The sequence below is a fragment of the Pseudorasbora parva genome, chromosome 17, assembly GCF_024679245.1.
Source record: "Pseudorasbora parva isolate DD20220531a chromosome 17, ASM2467924v1, whole genome shotgun sequence".
Classification (NCBI taxonomy): domain Eukaryota; kingdom Metazoa; phylum Chordata; class Actinopteri; order Cypriniformes; family Gobionidae; genus Pseudorasbora; species Pseudorasbora parva.
In genome coordinates, this window is record NC_090188.1 from 12,352,284 (window position 1) to 12,364,816 (window position 12,533).

A 12,533-nucleotide genomic window follows, 5' to 3' on the forward strand; every position below is an offset into this window, starting at 1 on the left:
ACAGTTTGGTGCCCACTTGGCCAGTGTGACGGGCATAGATTGGCATTGGTGTGAGGGTACTCAGCTCCTCCTCGTCTTCCTCCTGATCCATAGCAGTGACCAGTCCAAAGTCTCCCACCTTCACCACGTCATCCATTGTGAAGAAGATATTAGATGGCTAAAAAAGAAAGAGAAATAAGGGAAATTATAGAGAAGTTTGCATTAGAAAACCCCTCACTGCAATCACGTTTCATTTTCGACAACCTACCTTGAGATCTCTATGCATAAGTCCTTTGCTATGCAGGAAATCCACAGCTTCTGCGATCTGCAGGAAGATGTCCAGACACTGAGTGTGCTCCCTGAGCTCAGGCAGACACCTCTGAGCCATCCAGTCTTTCAGGTTCTCCTTCCTGCACAGCTGCATCTGAATGTACAAGTAAACCTTAGGTGTGAGTGGGGGCCGCACAGCAGGGAAGGGGGTGCTGGGGGCCAGGCTCAGAGAGGTGGGCCTAGACGGCAAGTTAGAGGGTGGTCCCGCTGATGTACTACGCTGGGGTTTGGAGCTAGACTGTGAAAGGCACGCAGGTGGCACAGGTGTACTTCCGCTGAGGTCACTGTCATTGTCCTGGTGTTCACAGCCTGAGTCCTCAAAGACGATATCGAAGGAGGAAGAAGTGCAGTCACCATGAGCAACTGTGCGGGGAGGGCAGAGCTCAAAAGAATGGGGGGAATCCGATACCTCCAGGACAGCGTCTGGGTCGGCCTGACTGTCACGCTCTGACATCATACTGTCCAGTCCCAGGCCTTTTACACACACCTGATCACCGACGCACACACTCGTGTCCCCACCGGCCGCACACATGCATGAGGAGTCCACTGGAGAAGGGGTGACCACCGGAACCTTGACTGAGAACGCCTCCATGTGGTCAGGAGAGCTCAGCAGCCAGTCAGCAGTACTAGGGGGAAAAAAAACAAGATCATTTCCATTAATGTCCCTGCTTTGCTAATATACACCTGATTTATATTTATAATGAAAATACAGAAATAAATTAGATAAAAATGACAGACAGCGAGATCATTTTTACATAAGACAGACAGATTTATGATTATTTTAAATGTTGCAAACAGTTGTGTGAAATATTTTCAACACACTGAAGACTGGAGCAATGATGCTGAAAATTCAACTTTGCATCACATAAATAAATTACATTTGAATATTTTTAAATAATTTTTTGCATTTTAATATTATGGTATTTCACAGCATTTATCTTTTTATATCTTTTTTATAAAATAAATGCAGCCTTGGTGAGCATAAGATAATTTCTAAAAACATTAAACATATTACAGATCAAAAACTTTTGAACGGCAGTGCCATTAGAAATACATATAGTCAAATAAACAAATAATACTTAAAAAGACAGATCGATCATAGTTAGACAAGCAGAAAAAGAACAGATAGTTGGATGGTTAGACACAAATAATAGATGGTTAGAAAAATAAAACTTAGAAAGACAGGCTGACAGACAGAAAAGAGACAGATAGATCATAGCTAGACAGAGAGAGACATGTATTAAAATACTAAAAATACTGTAAACATATGAAGGTGCTCATATGAATGAAACAAGTTTAAATTAATCTTGCAACATTTTCTGAGCACTATGGCTCAATGTACATATATTAACTACTACGCAACTTTCTTCTAAATTTAATGCAAATTATTTAATATTTACACTATTTTGATGTATTTTGACTTATCCCAATTTGAAAAATCAATTGACATTTCAATATCTCTAAATGTTCATAATAATGTGGCATTTTAGATCAAAGCATAACATGTATATTTACTATAGTAGTTTAAAGAAAAATGTACAGGTCAAGAAATCATATCATAAATTCTCTGGCTACCCATGACCGCAACAACCCTGCATTTATCACAAGTGTATTTATGTTCAAGAGCATTTTGCACACCTGGCGTCTTTGAGCCAGCGTTTGTCCATGTCCTCCTGCCAGCCCTGGGGCGGACTCTCCTGCCAAGCGTTAAAATAACGGATGATGCCTTGGTGTTCCAGCTTAGCCAGAGCCTTTACCTCTCGCATGACCTTCTCACGAGCCAACTCCCTACGATCACAATCCCAGCATTAAACACAAACATCCAGACACCTGTATCCCAACTCAAAGTTTTTATGGCGTGTTAATGTTTTGTGTTGACTGATACCTGTTGGGTAGACGGATCCTCTTGATGGCGTAGTTACAGTCATCCACCTTGTTACGCGCCTCAAACACGACACCAAATCCACCGCGTCCCAAACACTGAACTGGCTCAAAGTCTGTCAAGTATCTGAAAAGCACAAACAAACCCAAATCAGTTCATTTATTAATTAATTAATTTGGACTTTATGTTTTGCTGATCTAAACCACCACTTAAAAAGGACAACTTTATGTTGTGCAATAAAACAGATGTGTGTCAGTGTTCAAATGAGCTCAAAATGAAAACGCTAAAACTAAGAGTGTTACATATTGTAATTAGTCATTTAAAATGCCATTTAAAAGCTGCACAGCAAGAGCAGTTGATTCATAATAGCTGTGCATTTACCCCTGAGAATTTAAATGTAAAATATGATCACGATGCCATCTGTGCATTCCACATTCAGCAACTGCAAGTCTTTAATGCAACAAGTGCAAACAAGTGTAATCTATTTTAAGAAATGGGTTTGAGTTTCCTTATTTAAAAAGGGGAACTCCAACTGTAACTCTGACTGAGGCATTTGTAACATCATCATTTAACGATAAAGTCTGAACACCAAATGAAAGGGCAACACGTTTAAACAACCTAACGGAGCTGCACACTTGTAGCGCTTTTCCACTGCATGCTAACGCTTGGTACAACTTGGCGTAGCTCACTTTGCTTTTCCACTGCGTGCTACGCCTCAGTTTGGCACGGCATGGCACAGATCGGCTCGCTTTGGTTTTCCACTGCACTTAGCACCTCTTTAAAGCAGGTCTGATTATAGAATGATCGTTGCAATTGTGCCGCCTCTACTTCTCGGCATGTGGATATTTCTAACTACAAGACGAATATGTTTGTTTCAAAGAAGGCTGATGGGAGCAAAACAAAATACTGCTAAAACAAGAGAGTAGACACTCGTACAACAAAGCGCAGATGACAACATCACTTGATTTGCTCGGTGGCACACAAGGCTAAACTAATCTTGTATTTAGCTATGTGTTTAGGGTCTCATATATCACTGTCACAAAAGCATATAATGGTAGTGATGGTAGTGAAGATTCTCTCTGAGCAATCAGTTATCTGCAGTGTTTACACGTCCCTTTTTAGTATCGGAACAGTGCACTTAGAACCTCAACCAAGGCGGTACCATTTAAACGAGCCGTACCAAACCGCACCATGCCGTGGAAAAGCACTAAAAAGTGAGCCGTACCCAACTGTACCAATGCAGTGGAAAAGTGCTATTGCTCAACCAATGGTGTGAGTTTAGAGTTATACGTTTTAAATGTGTTATATTATATGCAACTTTTAGTTTGTTTTTGTACATTTATATATAAAATATTTATATATACGCAATATAAGTTATATAAATACAATATTAATATTTCTTAAATATATACATGAATGTGTGTGTATTTATATACACATAATATTATACACAGTACACACATATATTTATTAACGAAAACTTTTATTGGATGCGTTGCATTGATTCTTAACATTTATTACTTTAGGCAGTGGATAAGCCCAAAAATGAAAATTGTCATCATTTACTTACCCTCTTGTTATTACAAACCTGTAAGACTTTCGTTCAAATCACAAATGAAGATATTTTTAAATTCCACTTGTTTGCACATGGTACATTAGAGAATATATTTTAATCTGAAAGCTTTCGGTCTCTCCATTGACAGCTACACGCAACTACAACTTTATCGCTTCAAAAAAGTTCATCAAGAGACTGTAAAATGATTCCATATGCATAGAGCTGTTCAATCCAAATTTTCTGAAGAGACTCGATCTCTTTATATGATGGACAGATTCAATTTAGTCTTTTATTTTAATATGTAAACGATTATCAACACACACATTAGATATGGTGTCAGAAACAGAAGCTTGACCTGCAAGAACCAATGAGGTTTGTTCTCCCACAAGTATGGTTGAGCTTCTGTTTGTTTGCTAATCAGTGTTTATATGTGAATAAAAGCCTAAATTAAATTTGTTCATTGTATAAAGTGAACATGTCTTCAGAAAATTTGGACTAACCCACTCAATTCATATGGGTTTGGTTTTACACTTTTTGAAGCGTCAAAGTGGACTGTCAATCGAGGTACAGAGAGCTTTCAGATTTCAAAAAACTATAAATAAATAAATAAAATAAAAATAATTAACCCACCAACACTGTTAAACTGACAATAGTCCTAAATCAATATCAACATCAATATGAAATTCAAAGTGTATGCTCCGTTACCTAGAAACATATTCACACGGACGCGTCTCTGTGATGACAACTTCTTTGGGCTCTGTAACATCCAGTTCAAACTTGTTGTCGGTTTGACACTGCGTCTCAGACTCCTTGCGTTGCTGCACAGATGAATTAAGAAAAGTGCAACAAGCATGACTTTTAATATTAATTTGGCACTATAATAAGCATAAGATAATTTGCATCTTTGTACAGGTTGAAGAGTTCTTCTTTACCCGCACGTATGTTGTGGGCGGGTGGAAGAACTTGCGGACGATGTAGGTGGTGGCAGCGATGCAGAAGATGATGGTACCCAGAATCTCCTTCCACCATGGTAGAAGCAGCACAGGGTCTTTCCTTCTCACATGTGACCCTTCTCCATCTTTCTTCAGCAGAACACTCACTGCCGTCTCATCACGCCGGTTACGATAACGAGGACTGTATGGAAAGTAGTATCCATTATCTACAATTAGGAAACAGAAGAGGGTGATGAGTTTAGGTTCCCTTAAACCACAAACCAAGTGTCCAAATGGCCTGAAGGGACAGTTGTTCTTACCATACGGGTACTGCAGTATTGACAGAGCTCCATTACTGTACTCCTCATGAGAGAATTTATCATTATTCAGACATTTATCAAACTCCTCAGAGCCCACCAGGACTGGAGTTCGGGAAGGAGAGTCTAGACGAAAAGACACTAGTGTTATTGACAAGGTAACATTGACTTTAACATTAATACATACTTTTGTGCGTATTTGGTGTAATATACTCACGGATGAGGGGTTTCCATTTGACTATAGGTGGTGGCATCATGTCGGTGTCACTGTTCCAGCCGTTTAGAGCTTTGGGCTTCGATGGAAACTTCTCTGAGATTCTCACAGAGGACTGGAGGTACAGCTGGCCCTGAAACATCCCTTTAAATGGAAAGAGAAAACACATTTTAGATTAAACATTACATGTCTCCATTTCTCAAGAAAGATTGTGGTTTACACTTGGTATTTACAGATGCATCTCCTGTGACCAGATTTTGTGAAAGCATACACTACAGTCTCTTATACTCACCAAGCACAGCATTTACTTAAACATAATACAATAAAAACAGAAATACTGTGAAATATAGCCATTTCAAATAACTGTTTTCTCTTTGAATATATTTATTCTGTGATGGCAAAGCTGAATTGTCAGCAGTCACAACTCCTTCTTCAGTGTCACATGATCCTCAGAAATTATTCTAATATGTTGAATTGGTGCTTAAGAGACATTTCTTATTATCAGTGTTGACAACAGTTGCGCTGCTTAAAATTGTATGGAAACTATGATATTCATTTCAGGATTCTTTAATGAACAAACATTTTAAAAGCACAACAATTATTTAAAACCCATTTAAAATACAAAGATGTAAACAGGGTCTTACACATAAACTTGACGTTTGTTTTATAAACATGAATGTTACCCAGGTAGACGCTGGACTCTGTGGCCCCGCGGGCCTCCTCCATGATGTCATCATCCTCCTGAGCCTCAGTGTCGGTGTGGGAGTTATACGAGGTGTCGTCGAACAGGCTAATGGGCGTCACCTTCCCCCCACCTACCAACCACGCAGAGGCAATGGGTGTGCAAAACTTCACAGAGAGGAGAGAAAGAACGAAATCATGAAAAATGATGAATTGTGGATTTTTTTGTTTCACCTAAAACTCTGAACAGTAACCTAATAGGTTGAGTTGTGATACCTGATGCTCCCAGATCAGCTGTCCGTCTGGTTTGGTGCTGAAGGCCATGACTTTCCAGTCCGGCACAGAAACCTTAATGACCAGGTCTAAGCCCTCTACCTGAGTGTGCGAGTTTGGATGCGTATTAGCATGATTTTTGGTTTGTGCATCTGTCTCCTCCTGGATGACATGCTGTGCTTCACGTCTGACCTCTCGCCACGTCTCCCCATTGGATGCCTCCCCCTCCAGGAAGTTGAGGGTGGACTGAATCTCAGGGACAAATTTCAGCTCAAAGTTTCCCACGCTGAAGTTCCATCTAACAGAAAGAGAAAGCAGAAAACTATTGGCATTTTAGAGGATGACAATATTTTCAATATTAAGCTGCCAAGCTGTGCAAGGATGATACAATCCAGCATACTCTGCATCTATTCTACCTCCGTTTCATTTGTATGATCAAAAGCAAGGTCACATGAAGCGATCAACAGAGCGTGAGCGAAGCCAAAGCCTGCGGGCATTTCTTACTTCTCAAACCCGTTGCGAGGCCTCACAGCTCTGACAGTTTTCTGCGTTCTCTGGAGTAACAGTACGTCCTCTGGATCTCCTTCCTCGTCCCCCCACCGACTGCAGCCCACCGCTGAACAAATATACTTTAACTACAGAGGAAGAGACAGGGAGGTTAAAGCTGACAACCAATACTACAATATGATAAAAGAGTTTGCAGAGTGCCACAACAGCACATCAATCATTTATTGTTCTGAAAAACAACTGGGGAAAAAAAGAAAACGTATGTTCGAGTTACCTTGCCGCTGTATGCACCAAGGCCATACGTGGTGAGGGACTTGCCCCCTACAAGCACAGTGTCCTCTCCGATGCGAAACGAGGAGTCCAGCAGAGACTCGACACTGAAGGGAACAGCCTCCATACTCTCTCTGTCCCTGTTCCACTGAAACAGAGCTCCGTCCAGAGAGGGAATGAACATCTTGTTTCCAAAAATCTGAGGAACAGAAAGATGTCATGAGAGTTTTATTATTTTTGATCATATTGTTGTACTTAATTAGCTGATGTGGCACACGATTTCATTTTGGGAAATATTTCTCACGTTTCTGATAATCAACAGCAGGGTCTGGGACTCTGGGTACAACGAGCAGACCATGATGGATAGAGACAAGGGGACAGACTACACTGAGACTCTGACCAATCAGCTTTGAGTCTGTGTGTGGCATTATCACGCTGTATTCCATTAACATTTGGCGTTCTGTCTACTGTTGTCCGAAGAGTTACACAATCCTTCATGTCCTTAAAGGATAAAAATGGACAATTGGGCAAAAGTATATTGAACGCAGACCAGTAAAGAGAAAAGGCCATTATATAAGGGTAATGTAACTGACCCTAATCCAAAAAGTGATCTCAGCTCAAACAGACACACAGAAGGGGGGGATGAGATCATCAACTTCCTGTTGCGTTTAATCTAACCTTGATACCTGGTATGGACCAATAGAAATCTGAACAACTATGAGAAAGCAAGCACCTGGAAAATGAAAACAGTCACTGTGATTGGCTGAGAAATGAAGAGATTAGCTCATCTGTCCATCACGTCTGGGTGGGTGGGGCTTGTAAAGAGCTTGCAGGGTAAGAGGTTTAAAGAGTGTGTGTGTGGTGTGTGTGTGTGTGTGTGCTGCAATGATGACTCATCAGTGTGCTACACTGAGTTAATCCATCATGTGATCTATTTCCCTGATCTCCAGCTCTACAGGATCTTGACGCTGGGTGAGACTTCAATCATCATCAGCCCAATCACATCCTAAATCAATGAACAATTAAAGCCAATCAATTAGAAGAGCAAGCATTTAATCCTAGCTGATGTCCAGAACTTCATTAATGTCATTAGATGCAACAGAGCACTTCTGGAAATCTAGTGTCAGCTACGCAAAATGACAGCTATATAAAAACTTGCATGTAGGTACAAAAATAGATTAGTTTGTCTTGATTAATAGAGTAATAATTAATATAAAATAAAAATGGCAATGGCACTGCATTGGATAAAATAAACTTACTTTTAACAAATTTACCCTACACTCTAAAAAATGCTGGGTTAAAAACAACCCAAGTTGGGTTGAAACTGCACCGACCCAACAATTGGGTTGTTTTAACCCAATGGTTGAGTTGTTCTTACCCAGCAATTGGGTTGTCTTAAGCAACATTTAACCGAACCACTGGGTTAAAACAACTCAACCATTGGGTTAAAACAACCCAATTGTTGGGTCGGTGCAGTTTCAACCCAACTTGGGTTGTTTTTAACCCAGCATTTTTTAGAGTGTATTTAAAATAACTTAGATATTTTTTCCTTTTTACATATTTTTATATTTTATTATTAAATATTACTTTATATTCAGTGTAATTTTAAATAATCATGGATGTCTGAACTATGGTATGTGGGTGGGACAAGACCCACTTTTTAAGACCAATGATATCGGACCTACTCATTTTACCATCTCTAGTTCAGCCAGTCTTTAATATTTTCTTTATTTTTATTGAAAATAATTGCGTTTCCAATCTGATGTGTGATGGGAAAAGGGAGTAGAGCGAGTTCGGCAAAGGGCGGATTCAAACCTCGGCTTGATTTGCGTCAACTTTCTGCCATGTGCCTTACGCCTACACTATTGCCACGGTTAATAGTTTGGTGTCTTCTGTGATTTTGACTGTCTCAACCAGACGTTTAATAAACAAGATGGGTTTAAATGGCATCTACACTAGTAAACATTTTCTAGGGAAGGAAGGAACATATTTTTTTGTATATAATATGTATTCCAGTGTAGCCATGGCTCCCAAAGCCTTGAAGAGCATGAAATTAAATGACTTTTTATTACACAACAAGGAGATTTTATGACTTGCATGAAAGGAAATACATCTTTTAAACCTTTAAACTACAAGCTGTAAATGTAAAAGGTTGGCTGCTTTTTATGAAGAGTGTAATTTAACCTCTACAGTAGCTTAGTGTGCTGTGGTATTTAAACAAATGTAAAGCTTCAGGATAAAGCCCTTCCGTTTGGACACATGGTACGGTTTTTCATGCACTGGATGTTGGTTGGTAGGCCAGTATTGAAAATGCTCTCTCTGAAGGAGAAAATTTGGCTTGAACAAGTTCTTGTCTGCACTTCCATGGCACATTTGGTGTTGACTGCTGATGTATTCATTTAAAATGGCCCAAAGGCTACAGTTGTAACATATGTGCAGTAATTTGGGGGCATCAATAGTTTAACCAAGAATCTGTCATTTCTGTAGTAGCAACAAAAAACCCTTTTTAAATCAAATATAAAAAAAAAGAGAAACAACAACAGTCTAGGCCAATTTCCTATACAGCGTTCATTTAACCTGCAGTGTAACAATGGTTAGTTTACACAAAACAGACAATTCTGCAATTGACTGAAAATCGGCCTCTTTAGTTCTCAAATCTGGGTATCAAAGCAGCTTAATGATTGGTGATGGCACACAAAAACCAATGGCCATTTAACAAATCACTGACGTGACGTGAAACTTGCCATACCATATTTGAATGTACATTACCCAGGATTGGGATTTGAGAAATATGGCAGAGGAAAAGACTGCCCAATAAACTCATTTTCCTTTAAATTAAGCAATGAATATCTTGCCATCATTTTCAACCAGCAAACATCTGGTCAACTCTGCTGTTAAGATCCCATTAATGAGTAGGGAAAGTAGGGGCAGGGAAAACATTATATCCAACTCTGTAGCAGCCCAACATGAATTAAATACTCAGTTCAGCTGTAGGCGAAGACTACTGGAATCTTGTTTGACACATTCAATTTGAGAGACTTAGCCAAAGGCAGTCTGGCCCTTGTCTTAAGGGATCACAGCAGGTTTGAGTATGAAGTGCGTCTATGTAGGCAGGATATCCCTCTGTACTCAATGACCTCCCACAGATGATAGCGCTCCACTGAGTCTGACACATAGCATTAAATCAAGCTAGGCGCAATCCCCTCTCTCCTCCCTGTTTAACGGTAATCTCTCGGCCTCCCACACAAGCATACTCATACACAAACACAACATATTTCACACTCCTCCCAGCACAAAAATCACATAGTTTAAAATCAAATAAACACACTTAGGTCTCCAGATGACAAGCTAATCAAGAAAAACAACCACCCAAAAAAAAAAAGGTCTTTGGTTAACATTACTTAAACTAAAATGAAAAATAGGGTACAATGTACTGTATAAATATGAAATAATTTTTAGTATTTTTTATTTTTTTTACAGGTGTTTTACCTGTATTTTGATTTACACATTGCATTAGTTTGCGTTTTAAGGCTCAACGGAAATTTCCGTAAAATTACTGGATAATGTACTGGCAGAAAATTACCAGTACATTATATTTACTGTTTTTTTTTTTACAGTGTATTATTACATTTTGGCCAATTGGTGGTGACTTAATATGCATTCTAACAAATCATTAACTGGTTTTCGTAAAATCTGCTTACGCCCCACTGAGGGTTACTTTTTTTTTCTTTCTTTTTTAAATGTACAAATCAAATCGTACAAATTCATAAAAAATAAAAAAAATCACCAACTAGTAAAATAATTACATTTTCTCATGAGATCGGGTGGGCAGACAATTCAAACACCTTTGTTCTAAAAATCCATTTGAAATGTCTGTAGGAAAATGCTAATTCTGCTTCTTGAAAAATAAATCGCACACCCCAAAACGTTCGTCAAACAACTGGAAGCAAGCATTTAACAGTCCTGTGGTACAATGGGGAAATGAATACTTTATTTGAACAGTGTTTATTGTGCACTGGCAATAACTTATACTTATTTTATCCCAATACATATTTATTATAAATAAAAAATGAAGCTGAACTGCAGTAATGAGAATAAGAAATACAAAACTGAAGAGCTAAACATTTCAATAGTGGGAATTTAGTGGGACAGTTTTCTTAATGTTCATGAACAAATTCCACAATGCAATGAAATGTGACTTGGACATGAGGTTCTATAAACTTAGGTTTGTCTACTACAGCACAAGCCCGACAGCGTGTCAATACAATTATTCTGTGAGTCACATTAAATGATTCCCTTTAGTGCTGCAATTAAACAAAACAAAAGGTGTTGTGCACTGAATAGTGTGCAGAAATACCAGCTTTTCGGCTCATTAGATTAAAGCGCATTAATTACAACTGTTCACTCTAAAGATTAATAGATGAAAGGGGGGTGTATCTGTTTGTTGGGGGGGGGCAGCATTCTTAGGGATGACATCATTCCACACATAAGGCATTACCTCATTCTTCAATCCTCTCAGCATGACTCACACCACACTGTCAGAGGCATCCTTCTACACCCCCCATCTCTCTTTTCCTCATTCCTCTCATCCTTCTCTTTCTAACTCTCCATCACACCTCCCCCTCGTGTTGTGACAGCGTGTTTCTGCAGACAATGCTGTTTACTTCTGGCCTCTCTCCTACTGTTGAGGCATGCATGAGGCATGCTATAGGTGACTGCTTTCTACTGGCGCCATGGCGAGGGCCAATCAAAAAGGGGCAGACTGCTCTAATCACCGTGCAAAATGCCTTGCAAGGCACCACATGAGCCAATCAGAATGCCTGGTTGCTATGCACCTAGAGGTAAAAGGGGAGGGGAGAGGAAGATTCTAGCCAATGGAGAGACTGCTCCCACAGCAGCCAGGCATTTCAGGTTACCGCCAAACCATACAGGGGGTCAACACAAAATCACTCAAACACACACTAAGTAAAAAGTAAAAAAACAAAACATGGCATCCTTAAACACTGCAAATTATTAGCATGCATCAAACTAATGTTTAACAATATACAAAAATCTAATTAGAAGATGTCCCAAGAAGCCTGTTAGTGCAGCGCTAATGTTTTCTCAGTGTGTTTGTGTAAATGTGTGCATGCGCAAAGGCGCATAAGTGCATCGCTGCCAAACGCTCTTCCTCCAGGCTAGTCTTCAGTCTCTAGTGAGTACAAGTCTGTGATGTATGTGCGTGTGTGCGCACCTGTGTGTGTGTGTGTGTGTGTAACTTGTTTCAGGTCCAATTTCCTTTGGGCCATGTCTCATTCTCTTCTGGGGTAAAGAGGTTCAAACAAACATCGCTTTTGCCCACATACACTCACACACACACACACACACTCTTAGGAACAACAAAAATAATGTGCAGTTTGCATGTTTGGGCAAAAAACCTTCATGTTGCATCACCATGCGAAATACTACAAGAAAGCGTTTAATGCTTCTAACCGACTGGGTTTCTGCAGGTTTTATAAAGGTAAATATAAGACTTCAAGGCTTGCACAAAAGTGATATTCTTCCTCTTATTCCTTTTGTCTTGTTTTCTAATGCATCCGTCTAAAGATTCTTG

General features: G+C 39.5%; 1 protein-coding gene across 1 annotated transcript in view; it reads right to left on the reverse strand.

Annotated features, from left to right (window-relative positions):
• eif2ak3 (eukaryotic translation initiation factor 2-alpha kinase 3) overlaps positions 1-12,533 on the reverse strand; it is a 31,626-nt gene that overhangs the window by 3,058 nt on the left and 16,035 nt on the right. The window contains exons 3-14 of the mRNA XM_067421361.1: positions 6,945-7,139; positions 6,668-6,798; positions 6,167-6,461; positions 5,893-6,058; positions 5,213-5,353; positions 4,999-5,121; positions 4,679-4,905; positions 4,452-4,564; positions 2,195-2,317; positions 1,948-2,097; positions 248-935; positions 1-157 (exon numbers count right to left, since the gene is read on the reverse strand). The exon at positions 1-157 is cut by the window's left edge and continues 17 nt beyond it. Coding sequence (XP_067277462.1) covers positions 1-157; positions 248-935; positions 1,948-2,097; positions 2,195-2,317; positions 4,452-4,564; positions 4,679-4,905; positions 4,999-5,121; positions 5,213-5,353; positions 5,893-6,058; positions 6,167-6,461; positions 6,668-6,798; positions 6,945-7,139 — 2,509 coding nt within the window. The remainder of the gene's footprint in view (positions 158-247; positions 936-1,947; positions 2,098-2,194; positions 2,318-4,451; positions 4,565-4,678; positions 4,906-4,998; positions 5,122-5,212; positions 5,354-5,892; positions 6,059-6,166; positions 6,462-6,667; positions 6,799-6,944; positions 7,140-12,533) is intronic.